Consider the following 24,573-nt stretch of genomic DNA (forward strand, 5'->3'; position numbering starts at 1 on the left):
TAAATGAATGTCAAATGTGTTTTTATCATAATGCTACTTGGTTTGTATAAATAAATGTGTGAAAATAAGCCAGACACTGCCAGCTTTTAAAATATTACATTTCTTTTGTTGTTTAATCCTCATAAGACATAAGACAATGTTTATTTATCCAATGTATGGAAATTTGTCAGAGTAGCTCGGAATTAGACAGGAATATATTCAAAAAATTAAAAAAAATGGAAAGAATATACAAAATATTTAAAAAAAACACACACACAGTGAACAATGTATAGAGGAAAACATAAAGATTCAAGATTCAAGATTTCTTTATTGTCAATTTCCCTGTATGTTTCAGCATTCAGAAAAATCTAAAAACCTTTCTCTCACACTAAATGAACAAACTGTAAATGAATAAAACAACAGAGAAAAATAAATATGAACAGTGAACAAACAAAAACAAATAAACAAGAAAAGACAAATATCTTAAGATATGCACAAAAACGAGGCAGGGTATATGAAAACAGTCAGGACTTTGAGACAAACATGGACAGTTTTTGAGCTTTTCTATTCAGATTATTAATTTATTTGAGGAAATTTTAAAAAACAAACAAAAAGAAAATGTTGCAAAAGAGTTTGTACTAGAATACTCGACGATAAACTAATGTCTGATTCTGATTATGCTTTTTTCTGTCATATTTGGCAAAGGAGTGAATTTTTTTTCTTTTTAGCAGATTGTGTAACCTAAATAGTTTTGTTGTTACCAATAACGGACAAAAGTGTCCTTTTTCAAAAACGCCATGGAAATAGCATATGATAATATTTTTTCTACTTTTAAACATAATTTAAAATATATATATATATGTAAATACCACATTTTGATTCATTTCTGTATTTCTACCCCCTAAACCAATGTTTTTGATGTACGTTGCTGACATCGTCGTTTTCCGAGTTGATGTGTGTCACCTGAACGCATCGCACGAGCCAGTAAGTGGGCAGGGCCAGACTGTCCTCCATAGCGCTGATTGGCCAGCCATTCTGCCACTCCTCTGCCGCCAGCCAATGGTTGACCTGGAAACCTCGGTTGAAACCGCGATAGGAAGCGGTGGCCGCGGTGAGGTGACGTCATAAGGTAAGGACGCGTTGATGACGCATGGTGCGTCATCAATGAGTCAACCGCTCGGAAAAGTACCAAACAAGTAAATAAATAATAATAAAAGAAAGAAAGAAAAGAAAAATATAATATTGATATAAATATATGAAAATAAACATTTATAAAAATGTGGCCACTGACATTTTGTTGGAATAATCACGTTCAAATATCAGAATAAAATCTTAAAATCTAAAATTTTATAAATGTAAACCAATAATTAAACAGCTTCCATCTGAAAAAAAGGTTTAGGCTTTTGTAGGTTTGTCACAGTAGCTTAGTTGCTCTTAAAAACCATGAGTAAAAATAAAGTTTAAATTAAAATAAAATACAATATCTATTGGAATAAAATAGAAAATAATGCAATAATTTTTTTACAGAATTAGCATATCAACAAATGTACAAGAAATAATAATTATTATAATATTTTTTATTAATACAATTACTCTAATTTTACTTGAAAACTTTTATTTACACAATAAGATGTAGTCGTCAGCAATAAGAACATTTATGGATTGTTTCCTAAAATACAGTAAAGGTCAGAGATGACGTCAGTATCTGTAATTACTTTATTATTATATTTTTATAAAGTTCTGTGTGAAAAAATGACAAACCATAAATATGCTTAGTGGCTTCTCTACAAAATGACTTTTATGCAAATTTAAATCAATTTCTTAGACATATTTATAAATATTTTTAAAAACAGGTTTAAAAAAGTGGAGATGAGCAGATGAAGCTTCTCTACGACTGAACCGAAGCTCCAAAGTCTTAAAGACGCTACCGGTGACGTCCAGCGAACACATCAAGTTCATTCCCGTTCCAACAACAGAAACAACAGTGAAGTCTGAAGCAGCCGTGTCTTTATCCTGAGAGTCATCGCCCACATTTGAAAGTGCTGCAACATTCTGAAATGTCATTTTTGCTGTGGAGTGAGATCACAGATATTTCAGCGTCAGTGTTTTGGACGTATGACTGAAGAAGAAGTTGTTAAGCAACGACCTATTCTATCTCTTATCATGAATGAAGCAGCAAAAATGGTTTGAATCAGTTGATGTTGCATTGTGACATCATCAGTCATGTGATCACAGAGTTGATCGGAGCCTTGAACTAGTTGCTTCAATAGAACGAAAGAGGCTTCAGAGCCTCAGTGTAAAATGTCCAGTCTCTGTCAAAAAGGAAAAGAGTAGAATAATAATAATAATAATAATAATAATAATAATAATAAAAACTTTATTGACAAAATATACACAGATCTGTACAAGTCTGAGGTCACATGACCCTGTACAGGTGGATCTGTCTCAGAGCGTCAGGGTCCATGTCTCTGCCCAGGTAAACGTTATAGTCCACAGGAAGTTCCTCCACCCAACCAGAGGGCAGCGCCTCCTGCTGGACACAAACAGGAAACACTGAGTCCAGAAGTGTTGTTACCTTCGCCCGAGTTAGTTTAGTCTCTGAAAACAGGATCTCACCTGCAGAGCGTTCAGACTTTCCTGAAGACTGGGGACAGTGACGAGCAGAGATCCTCTCCTCCTGAAGGTCCTCATGATGAAGCTCCACGCTCTGGACACAGACACAGCGACACAGCGTTTACGCTGCAAACTACTAGAGCCGTCAAACAACTCAAATGTTTATTCAGGTTAATCTCAGGGCGGCTTCGGATTCATTTCAATTAATCACAATTAACTCTCATTCATGTTTAATCTCAACTTTTTGTGTCCCTGTTGCTACGGAGACAAACTAACTTGTGGACATTGTCCAACCAGAGGAGAGCTGACGCTTCTTATTGAGAACAGTGTCTCCCAGTGAACAGTGGCTGCAGGAGTGGACACATATTAGCAGCAGCATTGGCAGCTTGTCTTTGTCTTGGTTTGTCTTGGTTTGTCTCCAGCTGTTAGCCGCGTTAGCCCAAGTGCTAGCAGAATCCCCGGCTAACGTATGCTTGGCTTGGTTCATGTGCTGTTTGAAGCTGGAAAGAAAACTCCTTCCTGCAGAGTGTGATGATACTTTATGTGTCTCCACTGGTCCCTCTTGGTGTCTTTGTCCTCAAATGTCCCATGGAGAGGACCAACGTGCTGTTTAGCGTCTTCAGTCTTTATGGGTTGGTTCTGCTGCCTGTCACTACTACTAACGCGTTCATTTTAACAGCCCTAATTATTCCTACTGTGTGTTTTACCTGATCTGCTCGCTGGGCTCCATGAAATACTCAAAGACGTTGTTCATGACCAGAACGTCTGCGTTTTGCAGCAGTTCGTCCTGCGTGCAGACGTCAGCGTGAAGAACCTGCAGAGACGAGAACCTGTTTGTACCGAGTCAACTGAGTCGCACGGAGACGTTTAAAAAACACCGACCTGAACTCGGTCCGTCAGACGGTATTTGAGCAGGATGTCGTTCTGAAGTCGGACGAACTCCTCGTTGAGCTCCAGGCCGAGCAGCCGAGAGGCCGAGCTGTAGACGTGACCCTGAACGCAACACACACGAAGCACATTCAACAAGTCAGTGTTTCTGTGGCTCAGAATCTTTAAATTAGTAGGAAAACAGGTGAAGACAGATAAATACTATAATATTATCATTTATTTGTTGAGGTGAGTGAGATGATTCATCCTCGGTGGAATCAGGTCCCACGGTAACTGACTCAACTTCATTTAAGGAACAAGAGTAAAAACCCAGCCGTCTGTGGTTAGTTTCAGTTTCTGGTTATAAAAAGTCAACAGGAAATTCATGAAAGTCAATATCATGTCCCCGGAAAATATGAAAACACGACTGACTGTGTGTGGTAAGAAAAGACTTTATCGATTCTAAGAGGAAACTCAGGCAGGTTAGATTAAAAAAAGGAATAAAACTAAGCAACAAATCTATATGAAAGTAATAATAATAATACATTTCATGTGTATAGCGCTTTTCAAAACTCAAAGACACTTCACAGACAGAAAAACACACAAAAAAAAGAAAACTTTATACACATTAAATAAACAATGAATGGAAAAGAGAACACACTACACGTTTAAAGCAGTTTTAAAGTTTATAAAGTGATTTAAATGTGTTGGGTCGGAGCAGGATCTTATGGGGATGACGGGGATAAATATGAATAATTAAATAATAATGAACTCAAGTCACAACTTGTCGTTGCCGTAACAACGTAAATTAAATGTGAAGGAAACTGGTGGAAGCTGAATGAAACACGTCAAACCCGTTTTCTCTATTATCTTTTTATTGAGGTATATAAACATGGACGCCTCCACTTCCTCTCACCGCTCCAAACTGACGCTACTTTCCCATCTTGTGAGTTTGGAGCCAGAGTCTGATCAGGGCGGAGCCATGATAACGAGGCCCCGCCCACTCTTCCTCCAGACTCACTGGCGTTTTGGTTTAATTACGTCTACGCTCTGTTTCACCTCCACCAGCTACAAGGAGACGTTGGATGATAAACTGAACTCATTTATAAAAATTGTGTCTTTATGGAGCGTTGTCATGGCAACTGGTGACAAACTTAAACAAAATTAACATTAAAAAAATCACACTTATGAACCACCTAAAATGGCATAAACTATCTGTGAATTATTATTATTTTTTTTTTCTGTGTATTTTAGTATTTTAGTTTGGCCCAAGTCCCGCCCACTAACATGGAGGGGGTGGAGCTTATGACCTGTACTGCAGCCTCCAGCCACCAGGGGGAGCTCTACTAGCTTTGGCTTCACTTTAGACTTTAGAGGAGCTGTTCCATCTGAATATTTATATACAGTCCATGGTTACAACCTATGGTTACTATGGTTACAACCTATGGTTACTATGGTTACAACCTATGGTTACTATGGTTACACTACTATTACTGTTACACGATCACAACTTCTACCACACACTGAAAAACGATTTGTTGCCATTTCTACACACACACTTATGTCTTTAGGTTAAAGTGTGTGTGTGTGTGTGTGTGTGTGTGTGTGTGTGTGTGTGTGTGTGTGTGTGTGTGTGTGTGTGTGTGTGTTGACCTCTGACCCCATAGAGAACGGCTCCCAGTCTGGACCCGACGTCCACCAGCGTCCGGCCGCTCAGGTCTGGGAGAACGTTCTGGAACAGGAACTGAAGCTCGGACACAGAGAACGAGTGAGAGACAAAATCTGAGGACAAAAGAGGACGAAGAGTCACTGTGATGAATTACTCTAATAATATTATTATTATTATTATTGTCTCCTCTGGTGTCTGTGTCACGGCTGCCGTCTCTATTAAACCCAGCGACTGTTAATTATCTGTGACTCAGGCCTGTTTGACACCCGTGCTCTAAACTAATCAGACACGAATGGACCGAGCGTCTCCGGAGACGTGTCCCCACCCAGAGGAGCCGTCCGCTGGGATCCACAGCTGAGGCAGTAGCTCCGGCTCATGGCTCCTTCCTCACACAAAGCGTCCACGTGTTCGTCGTCGTACAGGAAACCGTCCACGTGAACCGTCGGCCTGGAACGCTGCTGTATCTGGAGACGACGGGCGAAACGGGCGAGACAGAAATAACTACACATGCTTCACTTCAATGATCTGAAACTGTAAAAAAATAATAAAGTGATAAAAAAGATCAGAAATAAAAAGTATAAATAAAGATATAAATGGAATTAAATGAAGCAGAAGCAAGTGAACGTATATATTCTCTGGTACTCTGTAATAGTCTGTGTAACCAGTACCAGTACCGGTACCGGTGTGGCGGTACCTTGAGCTGAGTGCTGGTCTCTGAAGGCATCATGGCGTCCAGGGGGAGTCTGACCCTCAGATCGTCTGCGATGCTCTGCAGCATCACCCTCCTGTTATCGAGCAGCGCGTCCTCCAGCTCCTCTATTCAGCCGTAAACACACTCACATTTAAACGTTTTACTCTTCAGGCATCGCTGGATTACTTTAATATTCTTTTATAACCTTTTTAAATGTATAACATTCAGATAAAATACTTTTTTTTTCATGTTTTCATCAAATGTGTGTAATTGTATTAGTGTGCAGCATAAATAACCTTTTAATAAGTAACTCAACATGCTTTAATACGGGCTTAAAGATTTATTATCATAACTTTTATCATCATTGTGATGTGCTGATAAGGGAAACAATAAATGCTTAACCCTTTAATGAAGCCGAATTGACTATTAAAAGTTCATTTTTTGCTTTATGCTATAAAAGCGCTGATAAATGTTACAGAACTGTTTTAATATTTATGAAAACTTTAAAACAGACACATTTCTCGGGCATTTCTCGGGTCTCCATCCTCTGCTCCATCCGCCGGGTTCACGTTGTGTCTACACGGTGGATGAACCATGATCCCGCTGACAGTCACTTTGTTGATGATATTGATGAGAAAGTAGAGGAGTTGTTGTTGACAGGTGTCCGGCAGGACCACGTGTAGGTGTGTTTACCTGAGTTTCTCATCCAGTCCAGCAGCTTCGGGAGCTCAGACGGACTCACTCCGCTCAGCAGCTGCTGCAGCTGCAGCTTCGCCTCAGAGAAATCCATAAAAATCCACTGAGAGTTCAACAAGACCGATAAACAACTAGAGAATCAGTCAGAGAGCGCTGGCTTCCTTCTTCTTCTTCGTCTACTTCTTCTTCTTCTTCGTTTTCTACTGGTTGCTGCGTCCGCGCCCCCTGCTGGACAACAGCGGTATGTGTTCAATCTCTACAAAGAGATAGATAAATAATAATCTCACAAACGATAATTCTACGTCCAATGTAATCCAATATAATCCAATGTAAAACCAGAAATATGTTATTTTATCATAAAATTCTTTATTTTATTTTAAAAATATATGTATGACCATGCTAGCAAATGCTAAAGCTAATGTTAGAGTCCAAGTAGAAGCCTGTTTAATTTGAAATTATTTGCAAAAGTCAGGTGACGCAACTGCAAGGAACGTCACAATACAACATAAATAATGTTATTTAAAGCTCCACTTTTCTAAAATGTTAATAAGCCTTAAGGTAAAGATGTTATACACTTTAAAGTCTTTTCATGATTGTGTTTTTTAACAATTTTAGATGCATTTGTCAAGTGAAGAGAAATCAGCAGGACACAGGGAACACGTTAAAAATGATCCGAGCACAAGAGAATTAAGAAAAGAAAAGAGATAAACTGTAACACGAGTCTAGACAGAAGATTATTTTACAGTTATTACTTCAGTACAGTTCGATTTTAAAATGGGAGCATGTCAGTTTATTTGTTCTCATATTTCATAGTTATCAGAGGAGGAGAAGTCAATACTGACCAGAAACACAGAGCATCAGCACCAAAAAAAGAACAAAGCACAAAAAGAGAATCTGAAAAATTACCAAAGCGCATAGAAAGATTAAAGAAAAAGGAACAGAAACAAAAGGAAAAATCTTCAACGGAAGGGAAGAGATCAAAGGGCACAAAGAAAGAGTTGTTGACTTCCTCTGCAGAGATGAGAACTGTCACTTACTACCAGGGGAAAAGGATCCGGTCACAAAACACAACAAGAAAGAACAGACGTGTGTGTTGGTTAAATGCAAAAGTCTGAAAGGTTGTTTTACAGACAATCTGTCTGTTATTGTCCTTTCTTCATAACACGGGCAAAGATGTCCGACAGGAAAACATGTGCATGTTTGAAACATGAGAACCTGAAACTCTGGAGTGAAAAGCTGCAGCAGAAAGACCTTTTAGAGACTGTGTGCAATCCAGACCAGTCATGCATCTGTCGTATCTGTGCAAAATGCTGCTGCACTGCGGTAAACGTTACTTCACCCCAAGCACAAGATGATGTTACCTGGCATCAGTGGTTAAGAGAATCTGTGTCAGAGGAGCAGGAGACCGACATGAAACTGGAACATGTGCCAGACTGTTGAACATTTTCAATCAGAAGCTCGAGAGCCGACAGCCAAAGAGCGCAGAGCTCTGAAACAAAGCCTCGGAGAAGATTTCAGAGAATTTCTCTTACAAACTGAATAGTGAGGTGCCAGCTTTTCATTTTGGAGGGAGTCGGAAACAAGCTACAGAAGCAACATGTGGTTTATACAGCAGCTAGCTCACAATGCTATGCTACCATCTCTGCATCCCTTCAGCATGATGGCACATGTACTTCAGGTACTTCAAGTATTTTTTGTGTATTACTCAGCATATTTCATGTCTTTACTTGTTTTTTTAGGTGGTGCAACCAGGTAAAATGACAATTTAAACGGATAAACAACAGCTTAAAGTGAACAAATGGTTGACAACTATGATGAGAATAGATATTTTGTTGAATGCACTCATTTCTGTATTTATAAATTACTTTTCTGTCTTGAAATGTAAAATCGAATAACGAAAAAAGGAAATATTTGAACATTAGAATGTGATAATCTTAAATGAATGTACATAAAAAACACAAAAGCGAAATAATAATGTGTTGCTCACTGTAGAGGAATACTTGCCAAAGATCTGACCTGAAAATACATATAGGGAATATTTATATATATATATATTTGTAAATAATTGTTTGTGCCACCTGACATTTTTTATGTAGAGAAAAAATTAGTTAAAAATTAATTTAAACACTTTGAAATGTTGAATTTGTTGAAACACATAACTCCAGTCACACCATTTTGATTTTTTTTTTAAATATATCTTTTTAGATGCTTCATTTGTCATTGACCCATATATTTGTTCATTTATTTGTTTTTATTAAACGTTTTACTTTATTGTCTGCTGCTAAAAACTGGAACGAACTGGTTGAATGATGCCTTTAGGAAAACCCGGGAATGTTTGTACATGCAGGAGATGATTGGGCAGAAATAATATTACTAATTGTAATAATGAAGAAAAACACTAATATTTAACATTTGAAAAGCCAGAAATGTACAGACATGTGTAGGATAGATACGTGTGTCTTTATGCCACTTTAGATGTGAATTATAATATTTTTTACGTGGGTGACGTTATTTCCCGTGTGTGGGTGAACGCAGCATTAGCGCAGCGCAGTCTGTCGGAAAAACGAACCCGCAGACAGAAGCTCATCGCCCGCTACACGTGAACACGAAGCCCCGCTGGTTTCGCTCCGCCCGCTTTACATCCACACAAAGCACCGCTGATTTCCCGGTGATTAAAAAAACGCGCCTGAGCCGCCATGAACACGGAGGAGACCAACGTGGAGATGAAGGATGCTCCGGGCAGAGATGCTGAGCCCAAGGAGGAGCCCAAGGAGGAGGCGGCCGCGGATGCTGACGCCACGGAGGCCGATGTGAGCGAGGCGGACCTGGACCAGGAGGAGCAGGAGAAGCAGCCGATGACCGGAGGGGGCGACCGGGCTGCGGATGCCCCGTCAGCCAGCGAGGAGGAGGTGACGGTGACCGTGTCCGCGGCGGAGAAGAACGGCTCCGTGAAGCTGAAAATCCCCGATGAGGATGGAGCGCAGGAGGTGAAATTCACCGGGCTGAACAAGGAGGAGCTGCTGAGGGTGGCGGGAACCCCGGGGTGAGAGAAAAAAACACACAAAAAAATAAATAAAAATAAAATGTTAAAACCAGGAGTCGAACTAGTGACGCTAATTTCACAAGGCCGGTTTTTATATTTACATACCTGTTATCATCAATGGAGCCTTTACTGGCCTCTGATTGGTCCTCCGGCCCACCAACCAGAAGGCTGCTTCCATGGTTACCGTTGCTATGATACGTTTGGTTTCAGCGAGCCTTGCTAGCCTGTGGTGCTGTTGCTAGCAAAGACGTAGAAAGACATGAAATACTTGTAGCGTTAAAACTCGTGAAAAAAAAAACATAAAATCTGCAGACGGCAAATAAAACAACTAGCCGTCTTCCCTTGTGGACATCCATACTCTTTTATCTATCTCTTTTTGAACAATGACGTTGAATGTCTAAAACAAGATGGCGGACATGTCACAGTGACCCGTGTCGTTGTGTCGCAGCTGGGTGCGGACCCGCTGGGCCCTGCTGGTGGTGTTCTGGCTCGGCTGGTGCGGGATGCTGGGGGGCGCTGTCCTCATCATCATCCGGGCCCCCCGATGCAGAGACCTGCCCCCCACCAACTGGTGGAACGACGGCCCCCTGTACCAGGTCGGAGACGTCCCGGCGTTCAGCGGGGACCTGAAGGGTGAGTTCAGTGGAGAAGAAACTCAACGGGGACAGTTTCTGTGTCCATGGACGCTCTACTCTAAGAGGGCGTTAGCAACCGTTAGCAATGGTTAGCATCACAGCATGATGTCCACAAACAGACTGGAAATGTCTACATTTATTTCCAATGAAACACATCCTAAAATGGGTTGATGCTAATGGCGATGCTAATAGCATGTTGCTTTCCATCAAAGGTTCTCGGTCATCCAGGTCATGGTACCGTTTAGATTCACAGTAATGTTCTGCTCTCACTGGGTGTTAGCAACTTTTAGCATTGGTCATAGGCTCCACCCCTTCTAGGTTAGAGGGCGGGGCTTGGGACAAACTAAAACACTAAAATACACATCAAATAAAAAACAAGGATGGTTTCAGTCACTGTAGGTAGTTAATATGATGTTGATGGATGTGAATCAGTGTCAGTCTGTTGGATACGTTTCAGTTTAAACGCAGAATTAATTAAATGAAAACACAAGTGAGTCTGGAGGAAACATGTTGATCAGGCTCTAAAGTCACAAGATGGCACCATCGTATCCCTGGGAAAACAGCATCAGTTTGACCAATGAGAAGAACTAGAGATGTGTTGTACATATATATTCACACACACATATATGTGTATATATATACACACATCTTATTTTTGCTTCTCACCTGCTCAGAAACAGTGGGTGGTGAAACCCACAGATTTAACTGACACCTGGATTCTCTCCTGTTTTGACTTGTGAGTTGTGAGTTTCGGACCTGGAGGTGGAGAAGTTGCAAAACCTGAGTTGCTGACTCCATCTCCGGCTGCAGTTTTTCAGCAGGAGTGAACCACAGTTTAAACTTTTTTTCCGCAATGATCAGAAGAAGAAGCTGATTTACTGTCAGACTGTGAACAACGGAAACAAACAACATTCACACCGATGTTTTCAATAGTGAGAAGAATATAAGTATATCAATTTAATTTCATGAAATAATCATTAATAGTAAAAAATAATGCAATTGAGTGAAAGTAAAAACATATTTTAAATTTAGAATAAAGAATAAATAACAAGAATAAAAATTAAAACAAAGCAGCTATAACATTTAAATACACTAACAATATGATTAAATTAATAAAATATACACAATAAATGATTTAATAGTTTATTTCCTGGACACATATTAGTAAGTAAACAAAATAAAAATATTATTTATTATAAAAAAAATATTAAATAATTAAAACTAATAATAAATAATAAAAGGACAATTAAAATAAATAATTATAAACAAAGATTTAAGATAAAATGGAAATATAGAAATAGATCAGAGATACTTAAACGTTTTTCAGGCCAAGGACCCGAAACTGATGGAGAGATTAAATAGAGACACCACCTACTACATGTGTTCTATATTAAACTCGCCTAGTGCCATTTATAAATATATCATTTTGCATTCAATAGTAAGCTATCCCTTATCCCTTCACTAAAATGTGTTAAATATAAAAAATATATAAAAATATGCAGTACCTCCGCGGACGGACTAGAGGAAGTACAAAGGTATAGCAAAATAATTAAAACTTTAAAATAAAAGATATAACATTATAGAAAAATCAATACAAACTAGAAGGTAAAAACATATATATTTAAAAAAATAAATAAATAAAAAGAACAAATAAATCAAATAAAAACTAAACATTTAAAAAATCAAAGCACTGATAATTTAATTAAAATAAATATATTCCTCCTTCCTCACCCCTCATTCCTCTTGTGTCTTCCTGCAGGTCTGGAGCAGAAGCTGGACAGTGTTTCTCAGCTGAAAGTCAAAGGTTTGGTGGTCGGTCCGATCCACGTCGCTCCGCCCAACGAGGCCATGAACCTGAAGTTTGAGGAGATTTCCTCCGAGGTCGGAAACCTGGAGCAGTTCAAAAGTTTCGTCAAGGCCGCTCACAAGAAGGGTGAGAAAACTCTTCAAAGATTAGAAATTCAACTCAATAAATCAAGTTTCATTTTCTTTTTAGATGGTAAACAGCTAAAAAAAAAGGTCTTAAATAATACAGTAACTTACTCTTTTAATTTGCTGGAAAGATGAAGAATCCACGATGAGTTCTGGAGTAAAGTCGGTCTCTCACCTGTGCAGGTATTTCTGTGGTTCTGGACCTGACTCCAAACTATCGGGGATATGAACCCTGGTTCTCCAACGGCAGCGTCACCAACGTCGCAGAGAGACTGAAGGTGAGATCAGATCTTTCTTCCATGTTTCCATAGATCTGATGAATATTGGAATTTATTTCCTTTATTAAACTACAAATATGTCCCCAAAGGAAAATGTTATTTCTCTGATTCCTCCATCTTTATTTTACCTCATGATTAAAACCACAGAATGTATAAAGATGGACGGCTCACTCTTAAGTTAAGGCAAGTAAATAGAGCTCCCCCTGGTGGCTGGAGGCTGCAGTATAGGTCCTAAGCTCCGCCCGCTCCGTGTTAGTGGGCGGGACTTGGGCTGAACTAAAATACTAAAATACACGTCAAATACTTTTTTATTCAGAGACGGGATGGTTAGTTAATATAATGTTGACAAATGCTTAAGTGTCAATGTTTTGTATAAGTTTCAATTTAGTTTATTTGATGCTATAGAAACAGGATATGACAAATGGCGACCACCAGTTGCCATGCCAACCTCTCTGTAAGGATGTCCCGTGGGACTGTGAGAGTTATTTTTATTTTTAAGTTCAGTGTATAATCCAACATTTCCTTGTAATTGGTTAACGTAGAGCAGAACATAGTATTAATAAAACAATAACGCCAGTGAGTCTGGAGGAGGTGTGGGCGGGGCATCGATATTGTGGCTCCGCCCTCAGACCGTAAGTAAGATGTTGCCACCTGTAAAATAGCTCCTTGGAAAACAGCGTCAGTTTGGCCAATGAGAGGAAGTGGAGACGTGTCATTCATATTTATATACAGTCTATGGTTAAAACACTAAACAGCCCCATCTAGTGGTCGGAGGCAGCGTTAAGCTCAGTCAGTATTTACCATGTTTAACGTGAAGCTGCTGCAGAGAGAAGTGTAGTTTCAGAGCAGTAAACTGATTCCTGGTGTCCTCAGTCTGCTCTGGTGTTCTGGCTGAGTGAAGGCGTGGACGGCGTCCAGCTGTCCGGGGTGGAGCGGGTGGCGAGCGTGGTCCCGTCCCTCTGGGCCGACATCCAGGCCATCGTCCAGAACGGAACCAACGAGCGGCCCAGCAGCAGGTCAGGAACAAAACCGCCGGATCGATGGATCCAGCTGTGTTCTCTGATTTATTTCCATCCAGCGTTTTTAATTCTTTTTAAAGTATTTTAAATAAGTCCTGTGTGTTTTCCAGGGTCCTGATCGGCGTCACAGATCGCTCCTCGGCTGAAGACGTGTCCTCCCTCCTCTCCACCACCGGTGTCAACCTCCTCGTCTCCAACGTCCTGCTCCCTCGCAACAAAGACGCCACTGAGCGCGCTCAGTCCATCCAGCGCTTGTATTCGTCCCACGGTCCGTTGAAGCTGGCCTGGAGCATAGGGGGGCGGGCCCAGGGCCACCTCGCCTCGCTGGTGGGCCGGGCTCGGGTCAACCTGAACCAGCTGCTGCTGATGACGCTACCGGGGACGCCCGTCTTCAACTACGGAGACGAGATCGGCCTGGTGGACGAGGTGAGGACGGAGCGTCGCTAGCTCCTCAAGTTACCAGCAGATGGAGCCAGAAGCATGTTGTGACTGCGCCGCTGGTTGTGTTGACATTTTATCATCTGCATTTCAGGGCAAGTTTCCCAAGATGCTTTGGGACTCGGATGAGGAACTGAATGGAACTCTCCAGGTACAGAATGAATAAAACTTCCTAGCCTCCCAGCTAATAGTAGCTCTTCCTAGCCTCCCAGCTAATAGTAGCTCTTCCTAACCTCCAAGCTAATAGTAGCTCTTCCTAGCTTCCCAAACCCCTAGCTAATATCAGCTCTTCCTTATTTCCTAGCCTCTTAGCTAATAGTAGCTCTTCCTAACCTCCAAGCTAATAGTAGCTCTTCCTAACCTCCAAGCTAATAGTAGCTCTTCCCAACCTCCAAGCTAATAGTAGCTCTTCCTAACCTCGATGCTAATAGTAGCTCTTCCTAGCTTCCCAGCTAATAATAGCTCTTTCTAGCTTCCCAAACCCCTAGCTAATATCAGCTCTTCCTAATTTCCTAGCCTCCCAGATAATAGTAGCTCTTCCTAACCTCCAAGCTAATAGTAGCAATTCCTAACCTCCAAGCTAATAGTAGCTCTTCCTAACCTCCATGCTAAAAGTAGCTCTTCCTAGCTTCCCAGCTAATAATAGCTCTTTCTAGCTTCCCAAACCCCTAGCTAATATCAGCTCTTCCTAATTTCCTAGCCTCCCAGTTAATAGTAGCTCTTCCTAGTTTGCTATCCTCCTAGCTAATAGTAGCCCCTCTTAGCTTCTTAGCATCCTGGCCAAAAGTAGCTCTGTCTAGCTTCTTAGCCTTCCAACTAATAACAGCTCTCCTAGCCTCCCAGCTAATAGTATCTCTTCCTACCCCCCTAGCTAATATTAGCTCTTCCTCGCCTCCCAGCTAATATTAGCCCTTCCTAGTTTCCTTGCTAATGTTAGCTCTTCCTAGCCTCCAAGCTAATAGCCTCCTCTCTGTTTTCAGGAGGATCGAGCCGAGCGTCTGTCCTGCCGTCGTTTTTTCCAAACTCTGAGCGAGCTCCGGGTCAAAGATCGCTCCCTGCGGTTCGGAGACTTCCACCTCCTCTCTAACTCCTCCTCCTTCCTGGCGTACCTGAGGGTCTGGGATCAGAATGACCGTTACCTGGCTGCCTTCAACTGGGCGGAGGAGGAGGAGGAGGAGGTGGTTCTGACGCCTCCTCCGAGTGACGTAGCGCCGCCGCGATACGTCACCGTCGTCCTCAGCACCAACAGCAGCGTCCTCCCCCGGGACGCCAGCGTGGACCTGACCAAGCTGAAGCTGGGCCCCGGGCAGGCGGCGCTCCTCAAGTTTCCCTACCCCGGCTAGATGTTAATAATAATAATAAATGTCTCACGTGCATTTAAATCTGAGAGTCCAGCATAAAAATAAAAAATAAAAAAGACAAATCAAAGATAAAGTGTGACGTCTTCATTTCATGACTTTATGAGCCTCCTCGTTCACTACTTGCCCCGCCTCCTTCTCCTCTTCCTCCTCCTTCTTCCTCCTTCTTCCTCCTCCTCCTCTTCTATGCTTCCTCCTCCTGTGCATTTAAACTTGGATGTGAATTGACAGCGTACCTACAGAGAGAACCATCGATCATGAATAAAAGATGTTTTACTCTGGTGCCGTCGTCTGTCACGAGTTCCTCATGATTAAAATAAAAGCCCCCGGGTTGAACACAGGTAACCAAATCGATTCGCTCTCCTGCTTTAAATTTATAATCCGGGACATTTATTTTTTACCAGTGATCATGACTCAGGAGAGAAAAGCTCCTGGAGCTGGAAGGACGCCACGCTGGATCAAAGGCAACGGCACCGTTAATAATTCATGGGAAGAAGAAGAAGAAGGAGAAGAAGCAGCTTCAGCTAATAGGAGCTATAACTAGATAAATGGAGGCGATGTTGATCTCCTCTGTGGATCCGTGTGATTACTGCAGAGAGTGTAAACGGTTTCAATGGTGCGGTGGCACCTGAAGGTGTTTTTGTTTAATTGACGGTGTCGCTTAAAAGTTTCTTCATAAAAATTATTCAAAATTTGAGTTTCACTCAAGAAAATGAGCCAATATTAAAAATCAGAGAGTTGAACGTAAAGATTAAACCAGAGTCCATGAGTTCAGGTCCTGGTTTAGTTTCTATGAATCAAGGATTTGTCTCATGTTTGTGTTGAAGTGTGTGATGACAACAGATCAAAGGAGCTTTGTGAGGAGCTCAGAAAAAGAGTTGTTGTTGCTCATCAGGCTGGAAAAGGTTCCACAACCATCTGTAAAGAGTCTGGAAGCCACAAATAATCCACAGAGAGTCAGACAGATTGAAGACGACTGTTCCCCTCCACAGGAGTGGTCCACCAACAAACATCACTCCATCATAGTGGGAGAGGAACCAGAGGAACCCAGGGGAACTTCTAAGCAGCTAAAGGCCTCTCTCACATTGGCTGATGTTCATGTTGATGAATCCACTCAACAACCAAAGACACTGCTCTCTGTCCACAAAGAACATGTGGGACAATGTTTAGTGGACAGATGAGACCAGAGTAGAATAGTTTGGTTTAAATGTTTGGAGATGAACCAACACTGCATTCCAGCATCAGAACCTCATCCCTCCATGACACATGGGGGCGCTAATGTCCTGGTTTGGGCCTGTTCTGCTGCATCTGCTCATCATTGATGGACCAATGAACTGTGAATTCTACCAGTGAACTCTGAAAGAAAATGTCAGGACATGAGTCCATGAGCTGAATGTGAAGAGAAACTGGGTCATGGAGGACGACAACCTCTAATATTTCTGTTTAATGTTTGGTATTAGGTTGTATCTTTGCCGACTTTCAGGGTGTTTCGAGTGTTTTTAAGCAGAAATGTAGAAAATTCTTACGGACGCAAAAACTTTTGAGTGTAACTGCGCAGACGTCAATGTTTTCTGTCTTTATTGATTGAATGTCTGGCACAGACTCGTCGCTATTAATCTCAGGCCTACGTATATCTAAAATAGATTATCTGTTCATCTTATTTATTCCCTGTCCTGAGTTGATTTAATTTATTCCAATGAATGGTTTTGTCTTCATTACCCTCCGAAGACTTAAGAGACGTTTTATTGTCAAGAGACAAAAAGAAACAAGCTTTATATCAAACTTATTTCATAATAAGTCTCGTCTCTTGATACCTGCCGTCCTTGTTTTTACTCCATAAACTGCAGATTTCCTGACGGTAAAAGCTGAACCAGTTCCAGCTGCGCCTCCGTTCAAAAACAAAAACCCCAGAGGACATGAATAGTGTGAGCTCTTTAATCCACTTTCTCGGCTTTCAAACCTTTTCAAAGTGACGCGACTGATCGCTTCATAATCAGAACGGAGTCTTTTCTTCTGTCTTTGTTCTCCTCAGACAAACTGAAGTGAGTCAGGGCGAAGGAGGAGAAGATTTGCAGAAACAAAGAGGAGACAGACCGGCGTTGTTTCATCGCTCAGGACGGAGACTCAGACGGAGGAAGTGAAAAGTCTCATTTTAATGTGGAACATTTGGTCTTCGTGTCTGGGATTAATTATGATTTGTTAATAATGTCCTCACTTTATATATATATATATATATATATATATATATATATATATATATATATATATATATATATATATATATATATATATATATATATATATATATAAAAAATGACTACAAACGAGTTCGTAACTTGTCTTCTCTCTGAATTTTTTTTGGTGGCGGTAGAGTTTGACCAACTTCAGCCTCAGATAAACCAGTTTTGTCTCTGAGTTATTTGGGAGCTATTATTAGCTGGGAGGCTAAGAAGAGCTACTATTTCCTGGGATGCCAGGAAGAGCTACTATTAGCTGGGAGGCCAGGAAGAGCTACTATTAGCTGGGAGGCTAGGAAGAGCTACTATTAGCTGGGAGGCCAGGAAGAGCTACTATTAGCTGGGAGGCTAGGAAGAGCTACTATTAGCTGGGAGGCCAGGAAGAGCTACTATTAGCTGGGAGGCTAAGAAGAGCTATTAGGTAGGACAAGCTACTGTTAGCTGGGAGGCTAGGAATGTATGAGGAGCTATTATTAGTTGTGAGGTTAGGGAGCTAGGAAGAGCTACTATTAGCTGGAAAACTGGGAAGCTAGGAAGAGGTACTGTTAGCTGTGAGACTAGAAAGCTAGGAAGAGTTACTATTAATTTTACTATTTATTTATTTATTTATTTATTTGATTAGTGAAGAGGCTAGGAAGAGCTACTATTTCCTGGGAGGCTAGGAAGCAAGGAAGAGCTACTATTAGTGGGGAGGCTAGGAAGGGCTACTATTACCTGGGGGACTAGGAAGCTAGGAAGATCCAATGTTAACTAGGAAGTTAGGAAGAGCTACTATTAGGTGGGAGGCTAGGATGCTAAGAAGAGCTACTATTAGTGGGGAGGCTAGGAAGGGCTACTATTACCTGGGGGACTAGGAAGCTAGGAAGATCCAATGTTAACTAGGAAGTTAGGAAGAGCTACTATTAGGTGGGAGGCTAGGATGCTAAGAAGAGCTACTATTAGTGGGGAGGCTAGGAAGGGCTACTATTACCTGGGGGACTAGGAAGCTAGGAAGATCCAATGTTAACTAGGAAGTTAGGAAGAGCTACTATTAGGTGGGAGGCTAGGATGCTAAGAAGAGCTACTGTTAGCTGGGGAGCTAGGAAGAGGTACTATTAGCTGGGAGGCTAGTACGCTAGGAGGAGCTACAAGCCGTCGCACAGAGTTTGTCTATGATTTATGAATTCTAGATGGTCGTGGTTTTGAGGAAATATTTATTGTGTAGAACTGGTGGTAGCTCTTCCTAGCTTCCCAGCTAATGCTGGTAAAACCAGGGAGCATCCGTCATCTCTGACCAACTGCTTCGTCTTCGGCCTTTTTCCGACCATTAGTCGCTCGTATCATCCGTCAGGAGCCGGAGTTCCATTAAAGAGTCGAAGCCTCCGCACGGACACATTATTCTTCTGCTCTGAGGTTAAAAGCCTCGGCACAAACAACATTAACGAGCTCCTGGGAGAGTCTGGACGCTCACTGCGTTTTCCAGGTGGACTCTCTCGTCTTTGTTCGCTCTGACACAAGTCTGCCTGCAAACTTACAAACATTTAATAAGCCTCTGCCTTTAGTTTCAGGGTTGAAGGTTCATTTCTACCATGTGTTAGCGTCTAGACTTCGTCTGAGAATATTCCAGCACAGATAATGGTGTCGCTGCTCTTTTAAAATAATAACGTCTCGATGGGGTCTGAACACCAAAGTCTCGTCATTTATTTAAGCTTTCCACATTATTTAATTATTCTTTCAGGCGTTTACTTGTTCCCTCCTGGTTAAACTTGCAGAGACAGCGCAGAGAAAACACAGCAGAGTCATTGTCGAGTTCCTCTTTTAGACCATGTTTGGGTGAAGTGAAGTTTTAGCTTTATCAGGTCACTGAGCTCCAGCTCCACCAACCGAGACTAAACTGCAACCAGCTCTGGATGGAGAATGAAAACTAATCCATCTCTGGAGCTGGGTTTATTTTTAAAGGACTGCAGCTTCAAATCTTTATAGGACTTGTTTGAAACAACAATTTAAATCCTGGATTAACTTTATCTGGAGCCATTGTGTCTGGAACAAAAATTTAAACCATCAAGTTTTATCTGGAATATTTTTTATAGACACGTACCTTTATCTTGAATAATTATTATCCAGGCAAAACTTTACTAGGAACAATTCTGAGGCGAGACTCACCTAATCTAGATTAACTTTAACCTTGGACTAACTTTATCTGGAATAATATTGATGACACCGTTTCTGGAACAATTTGAATCAAGGACTAATTTCATCAGGAATAATTTATTCCAGAGTAATTTTAGTCCACAACCGATTCAGTCTGGGACAATTTATGTGTTTTATATTTCAGGGCAAACTTTTTTGGAATAATTTTCTCCTGTGGGAATAATCATTGTATTGGGGTATATGGGGTAATTTTGTCTGGAATACTTTTAAAACAACTAAATGATATTTAAAATGCATATCTGGAATAATTATAGTCCAGGACTAAATATATCTGGAATAATTTATGTATTTTATATTTTAGGACTAACTTTTTATGGATTCATTTCAACCTGCCAAATAAATCTGGAACAATTTTAAACCAGACCTCATTGTTTCTGGAATCATTTAAATCAAGCACCAACTGAATCTGGAATAATTCTAAACCAGGAATATTTTAATGTCAAGTTGGAGTCAGAACAAAACCTTTGGAATCCAGGCTAGAAAACGGTAGAAGAAGAAGAAAGAAGATTTTAAATTACATGACTAAACATGACTGCTGTTTGTATAGAGAACACAAGTTATGAGCTCCCCCCTTCACACTACATTACAAAAATATTTATTAATTTATTGGACTCACAGTTAACTCTAGGAGAAGACAAGGAAGACAAGGAAAGGCTTAAATAAGTTACAGGGGCTGTGTCTATTTGTTTGTGTCCTAAAAAAAGTTTCGCTAAAGGTGTTTTATTCTGAAATGGTCGTCGTCGATGATCGTTGAAGTCGAAGCTGAGCGGTAGTGATGGGAAGTTCGACAATTTTCTCAGAGTCGACTCTTTTACCACGGCTCCCAAAGAGGAATCGACCCTTTCGACTCCCGAACGGCTCTTTGTTAATTATCGTTGATACCAGAGGTCGGTAACCCACGGCTCTTTCGTTCCTCTGTTGCGGCTCCTTCGTTCCTTTGTTGCGGCTCCTTCGTTCCTTTGTTGCGGCTCCTTCGTTCCTCTGTTGCGGCTCTCTGTGGCGAGCGGTGCGGAGCAAGGACACTGATAAAAGCCGTTCACTTTTTTACGTTAACTGTCTCAGAATAGCGGAAACTAGTCAGTCATCGGTGAACGAGCGAGAGCTACACAACAACTGAATGACACTGAATGACACTGAACGCCACACCACACTCACGGTTATAACATCAAACAACCAAAAAACGCTGAACTCCCACAATGCATTGCAGCACATTTACTAGTTGCTGTCGAGTATTTAATTCAAATGTATTTTGATTTTAGTGCGTTTTGATTTGCGTTTGATTTTAGTTTTTTTTTAAATATAATTCTAAATTTGAATTGATGGTGATTTTTAACATTAAAATAAAATGTATTTAAATTTTTGTCGCTCAAAATATACGTCACAACTGGCGACGTGCGACACCCGCCGGCAGGTCCAGCCCCAGGTAAGACAACCACGGATAAATCCCTGTTATGTTACATAAATGCAATTTCGTTTTCTCTGTAGCAGTTATTTCATTTCATAAATGCAACACACTATGGTCCTAGTATAGAGGTGAACACGATATATGCAGTGTTATCTTCATTTTAGATGTCAGAGGGGTTTTGTGGCTCCCAGTGTTTTCTTTCCAAATGGCTCTTTGAGTGTTGAAGGTTGTCGAACCCTGGTTTATACGGTTTGTGTGTTGTTTTCAGTGTTTTTATGTGAAGCCTTAGAATTGTCTCATTTGTGCAGTTAGTCTGTAACAAAAAATCTTACATTTGCTCAATATTTCAATAAAACTTTAATTGTGCAAACATATTAACAACGCTGCAATCAAATCCACACGAGAAAAAATAGAAAAAAAAAACTCAGTAAACAAATGGTATAAATTTATTGAGAAAAAATCTGATGCCTTTGACGGGTTAATGTGATTTATTTGTGTCGCAGCAGAAAACCAGAGCTGTGACTTGTCCCTTTGGTAGTAGCGTTTTTCTGCTTTAGTATTGATGATTCTTATCTTGACAACATTTAATTCTTCTTCTTTATTTCTTTCTTTTTATTATTATTATCATCTCAGAGCTGTAAATGTCCCTGGTTTCATGTCAGAGCTCTGGCCACTTCCTCTTTCTCGTTGGGAATCGGCTCTTCTGATTCACTACCGGGAATCGGCTCTTTTGCCAATGACACATTACCACTCGGCTTCGCTCGGTTTCGTTCGGGTTCGCTCGGGTTCGCTCGGTGACGTCTCTGACCGACCGTTAAAACCCACGGAGGAGCGGACCGGACTCACCGCCTCCTCCTCCTCCTCCGCCTCCACCTCCTCCTCCTCCTCCTTCTTCATCTTCGCCGGAGCTCACGGCGGAATCACGGAGCCACGACTCTCTCCTCCTCCTCCTCCTCTTCTTCTTCTTCTTCTTCTTCTTCTTTCTCCCCCCTCCTCCTCCTCCTCCCTCCCTCCCTCCCTCCATCCATCCCTCCATCCCGGCCTGAGGGGGCCGCGACGAGCCGCTGTGAACCAGGACCGGACGCGGAGCTGGTGCCGCTTCTCCCCGGGATGATGGACGCAGCTCTGCGGTGACCCAGGCGCCACCAGCCCCGCTCGGCCGGCGGAGGAACTTCCCACGACAGCTTTTTAAAACAGCTTTTTCTTCAATTTAAATGCTTTTTCCCCACAATGTCACCACCAAGGAGACGCCGCTGAGGCACCTGCTCGGTTCTCTACCGGCCGTTTTTTAGCTCCCGTTAGCTGCGGTATGACCGGAGCTGACCGCCGCATCTGACCGGGGACCGGGCTGTGCTGCTGGGGCTGGAGGAGGCGGCGGCGGTGGTGGTGGTGGTGGTGGTGGTGGTCGGGGAGGAAGAGGAGGGGGGGAGCTTTGGGGTTTGTGGATGAGAACCGGTCACCGGGCCGGATTCCGTGAGGAGGGAGGACGCCGTCCGGAGCGGAGGAAGAGGAGGAGGAGGCAGCAGCGGCAGAAGCAGCGACGGGAAGCCGACCTGAGGACCTCCTCCCCGGGGGGAGCGGAGCGGCGCGGCGGCCTGAGGAGGATGTGAAGATGGGTCTAGTGTTCGGTCTCCTGTGGCTGTTCACCGGCTTCCTGCAGGGAGTCCACGGCCAGGGCGTGTACGGTAAGGACGGCATTAAAATACTGGCATAAAATGTGATGGGAAAAATTAAATAATTTAGCACCTAAACGGCGTTTAACCCGGACTAACACCGGCACCAGGTTGACCTTGTCAGGGACTCAAGGCACAACAGGTAGGAGGCTGGAAAATGTCTGGAAATGGTCTTTATTTTATTAATAACATCTATCTATCTATCTATCTATCTATCTATCTATCTATCTATCTATCTATCTATCTATCTATCTATTCCTTCCTTCCTTCCTTCCTTCCTTCCTCTTTTCCTTCCTTCCTTCCTCACTTCCTTCCTTCTATCTATGGACGTTGCTCTTAGGTTAGATTTCCATCCTGATGCAACTTCTGTGTGTGTTGGTAAAAACCACGATCCAGAAATGCTCAAAAGTAAAAATAATGAAACCGAGAGTCGATGCAGAAATGTCCCAAAACGATTCATGGAAGAAAATCAGGAACAGCAGCTTCACTTAAAAGATTTCTACCACGGACACATCTCGTAGTCTGGAGGTGAAACGGAGGGTTTGTCCCGATCTGAGTCTAAATCTGAGTCTAAATGTCCTGGAGTTGGTCCCTAAAGTGTTTCCTTGTCTTCTCCTGGAGTCGACTGGATTCAGTCCAATAAATCTTTCTGTCTAAGTTAATGTGGAGAGAGGAGGTTCTCTACTCCAGAAATGATCTGCTCCTCCAACGCTGAGATAAACTCTCTCTGGAAGATTCTTCTCCTCAATGTAAGAACCAAACCTTCATGTAAAGCAACAGCTTTCAGATAATGTCAGTAAACGTCGGTTTGGGATTATTCCTCCCACAACATGTCACGGTTTTCATCAACAGGTCGAGGTCGATCAGTTTAACTTCCATAAATCAGTTTGTGATGTTCTGATATTTCTTTTATTGTCGAGCTTCGCTGCTGAACGACCAAAATTATTCTGTGAATTACACTCGAGAGCTTTAAGGTGACTCACTTTCCCCTTTTCGGATTATTGCTGGAATATTAAAGCTGCACTGCAACAAATAAAAAGACGACTGTGAAAATGTTGGACAATCGCCATAAACTAAACTAAAGGCTAAATTTGGGTTTGAAATATTGAAGGACAGACTTATAAACATAGTTAATTGGCACCTCGGGCTCTAGGAGATTAATCAGGCTACTTTTTATTTTATTTGTCTGTCATCTGATTATTTTCTGTCAGGAAAAATAATAAGCACTCATTTTAAAATAGACCTTAAATAGTCCATTTGTTCTCTACACAACACAGTTTTGTTTTCTGCAGAGTGAGAAAAGCTTCAAAATAAAACTCATAGTTTAGAAGGAGAAACGGGAAGAGCTACTGTTAGCTGGTAGGCTAGGAAGAGCTACTGTTAGCTGGTAGGCTAGGAAGAGCTACTGTTAGCTGGTAGGCTAGGAAGAGCTACTGTTAGCTAGGAGGCTAGGAAGAAATACTGTTAGCTGAAAGATTAGGAAGAGCTGCTGTTAGCTGGTAGGCTAGGAAGAGATACTGTTAGCTGGTAAGCAAGGAAGAGCTACTGTTAGCTGGGAGGCTAGGAAGAGCTACTGTTAGCTGGTAGGCTAGGAAGAGCTACTGTTAGCTGGGAGGCTAGGAAAAGCTACTGTTAGCTGGTAGGCAAGGAAGAGCTACTGTTAGCTGGGAGGCTAGGAAGAGCTACTGTTAACTGGTAGGTTAGGAAGAGCTACTACGAGCTGGTAGGCTAGGACTATTAACTGATAGGCTAGGACTATTAACTGGGAGGCAAGAAAGAGCTACTCTTAGCTTCGAGGCTAGGAAGAGCTACTGTTAGCTGGTAGGCTAGGAAAAGCTACTATCCGCTAG

At 41.8% G+C, this 24,573-nt stretch overlaps 3 protein-coding genes across 7 annotated transcripts in view; 2 read left to right on the forward strand and 1 right to left on the reverse strand.

Annotated features, from left to right (window-relative positions):
- Positions 1 to 2,336: 2,336 nt before the first annotated feature.
- zgc:109986 (uncharacterized protein LOC553566 homolog) lies at positions 2,337 to 6,725 on the reverse strand. 3 transcript variants are annotated; one of them, XM_047611283.1, is made up of 8 exons: positions 6,513 to 6,725; positions 5,823 to 5,944; positions 5,454 to 5,592; positions 5,120 to 5,241; positions 3,475 to 3,585; positions 3,300 to 3,406; positions 2,596 to 2,686; positions 2,337 to 2,512 (listed from the first exon to the last, which is right to left on the reverse strand). In XM_047611283.1, exons 1-8 carry the CDS (start codon positions 6,607 to 6,609, stop codon positions 2,396 to 2,398), a joined length of 906 nt encoding a protein of 301 aa, XP_047467239.1. In that variant the 5' UTR covers positions 6,610 to 6,725; the 3' UTR covers positions 2,337 to 2,395. The 3 variants fall into 3 exon arrangements, with proteins under 3 accessions (XP_047467239.1, XP_047467240.1, XP_047467241.1); XM_047611284.1 differs by having other exon boundaries at positions 2,337 to 2,509; positions 6,513 to 6,724; XM_047611285.1 differs by lacking the exon at positions 6,513 to 6,725 and adding an exon at positions 6,334 to 6,505.
- Positions 6,726 to 8,900: 2,175 nt separating this feature from the next.
- On the forward strand, positions 8,901 to 15,288 carry LOC125024169 (4F2 cell-surface antigen heavy chain-like). The gene is made up of 8 exons (XM_047611881.1): positions 8,901 to 9,558; positions 10,007 to 10,191; positions 11,953 to 12,126; positions 12,309 to 12,403; positions 13,277 to 13,419; positions 13,533 to 13,848; positions 13,955 to 14,011; positions 14,841 to 15,288. The coding sequence occupies exons 1-8, from the start codon at positions 9,212 to 9,214 to the stop codon at positions 15,201 to 15,203; spliced, it is 1,680 nt and encodes a 559-aa protein (XP_047467837.1). The 5' UTR covers positions 8,901 to 9,211; the 3' UTR covers positions 15,204 to 15,288.
- A 6,693-nt stretch (positions 15,289 to 21,981) lies between these two features.
- The window catches only part of mdga2a (MAM domain containing glycosylphosphatidylinositol anchor 2a), a 61,503-nt gene continuing 58,911 nt past the window's right edge, over positions 21,982 to 24,573 (forward strand). For all 3 annotated transcript variants that reach the window (XM_047611730.1, XM_047611731.1, XM_047611732.1), the window contains exon 1: positions 21,982 to 22,735. In XM_047611730.1, coding sequence (XP_047467686.1) covers positions 22,663 to 22,735 — 73 coding nt within the window. In that variant the 5' untranslated portion in view covers positions 21,982 to 22,662. The remainder of the gene's footprint in view (positions 22,736 to 24,573) is intronic.

This window comes from Mugil cephalus, chromosome 17 (assembly GCF_022458985.1).
Source record: "Mugil cephalus isolate CIBA_MC_2020 chromosome 17, CIBA_Mcephalus_1.1, whole genome shotgun sequence".
Taxonomy (NCBI): domain Eukaryota; kingdom Metazoa; phylum Chordata; class Actinopteri; order Mugiliformes; family Mugilidae; genus Mugil; species Mugil cephalus.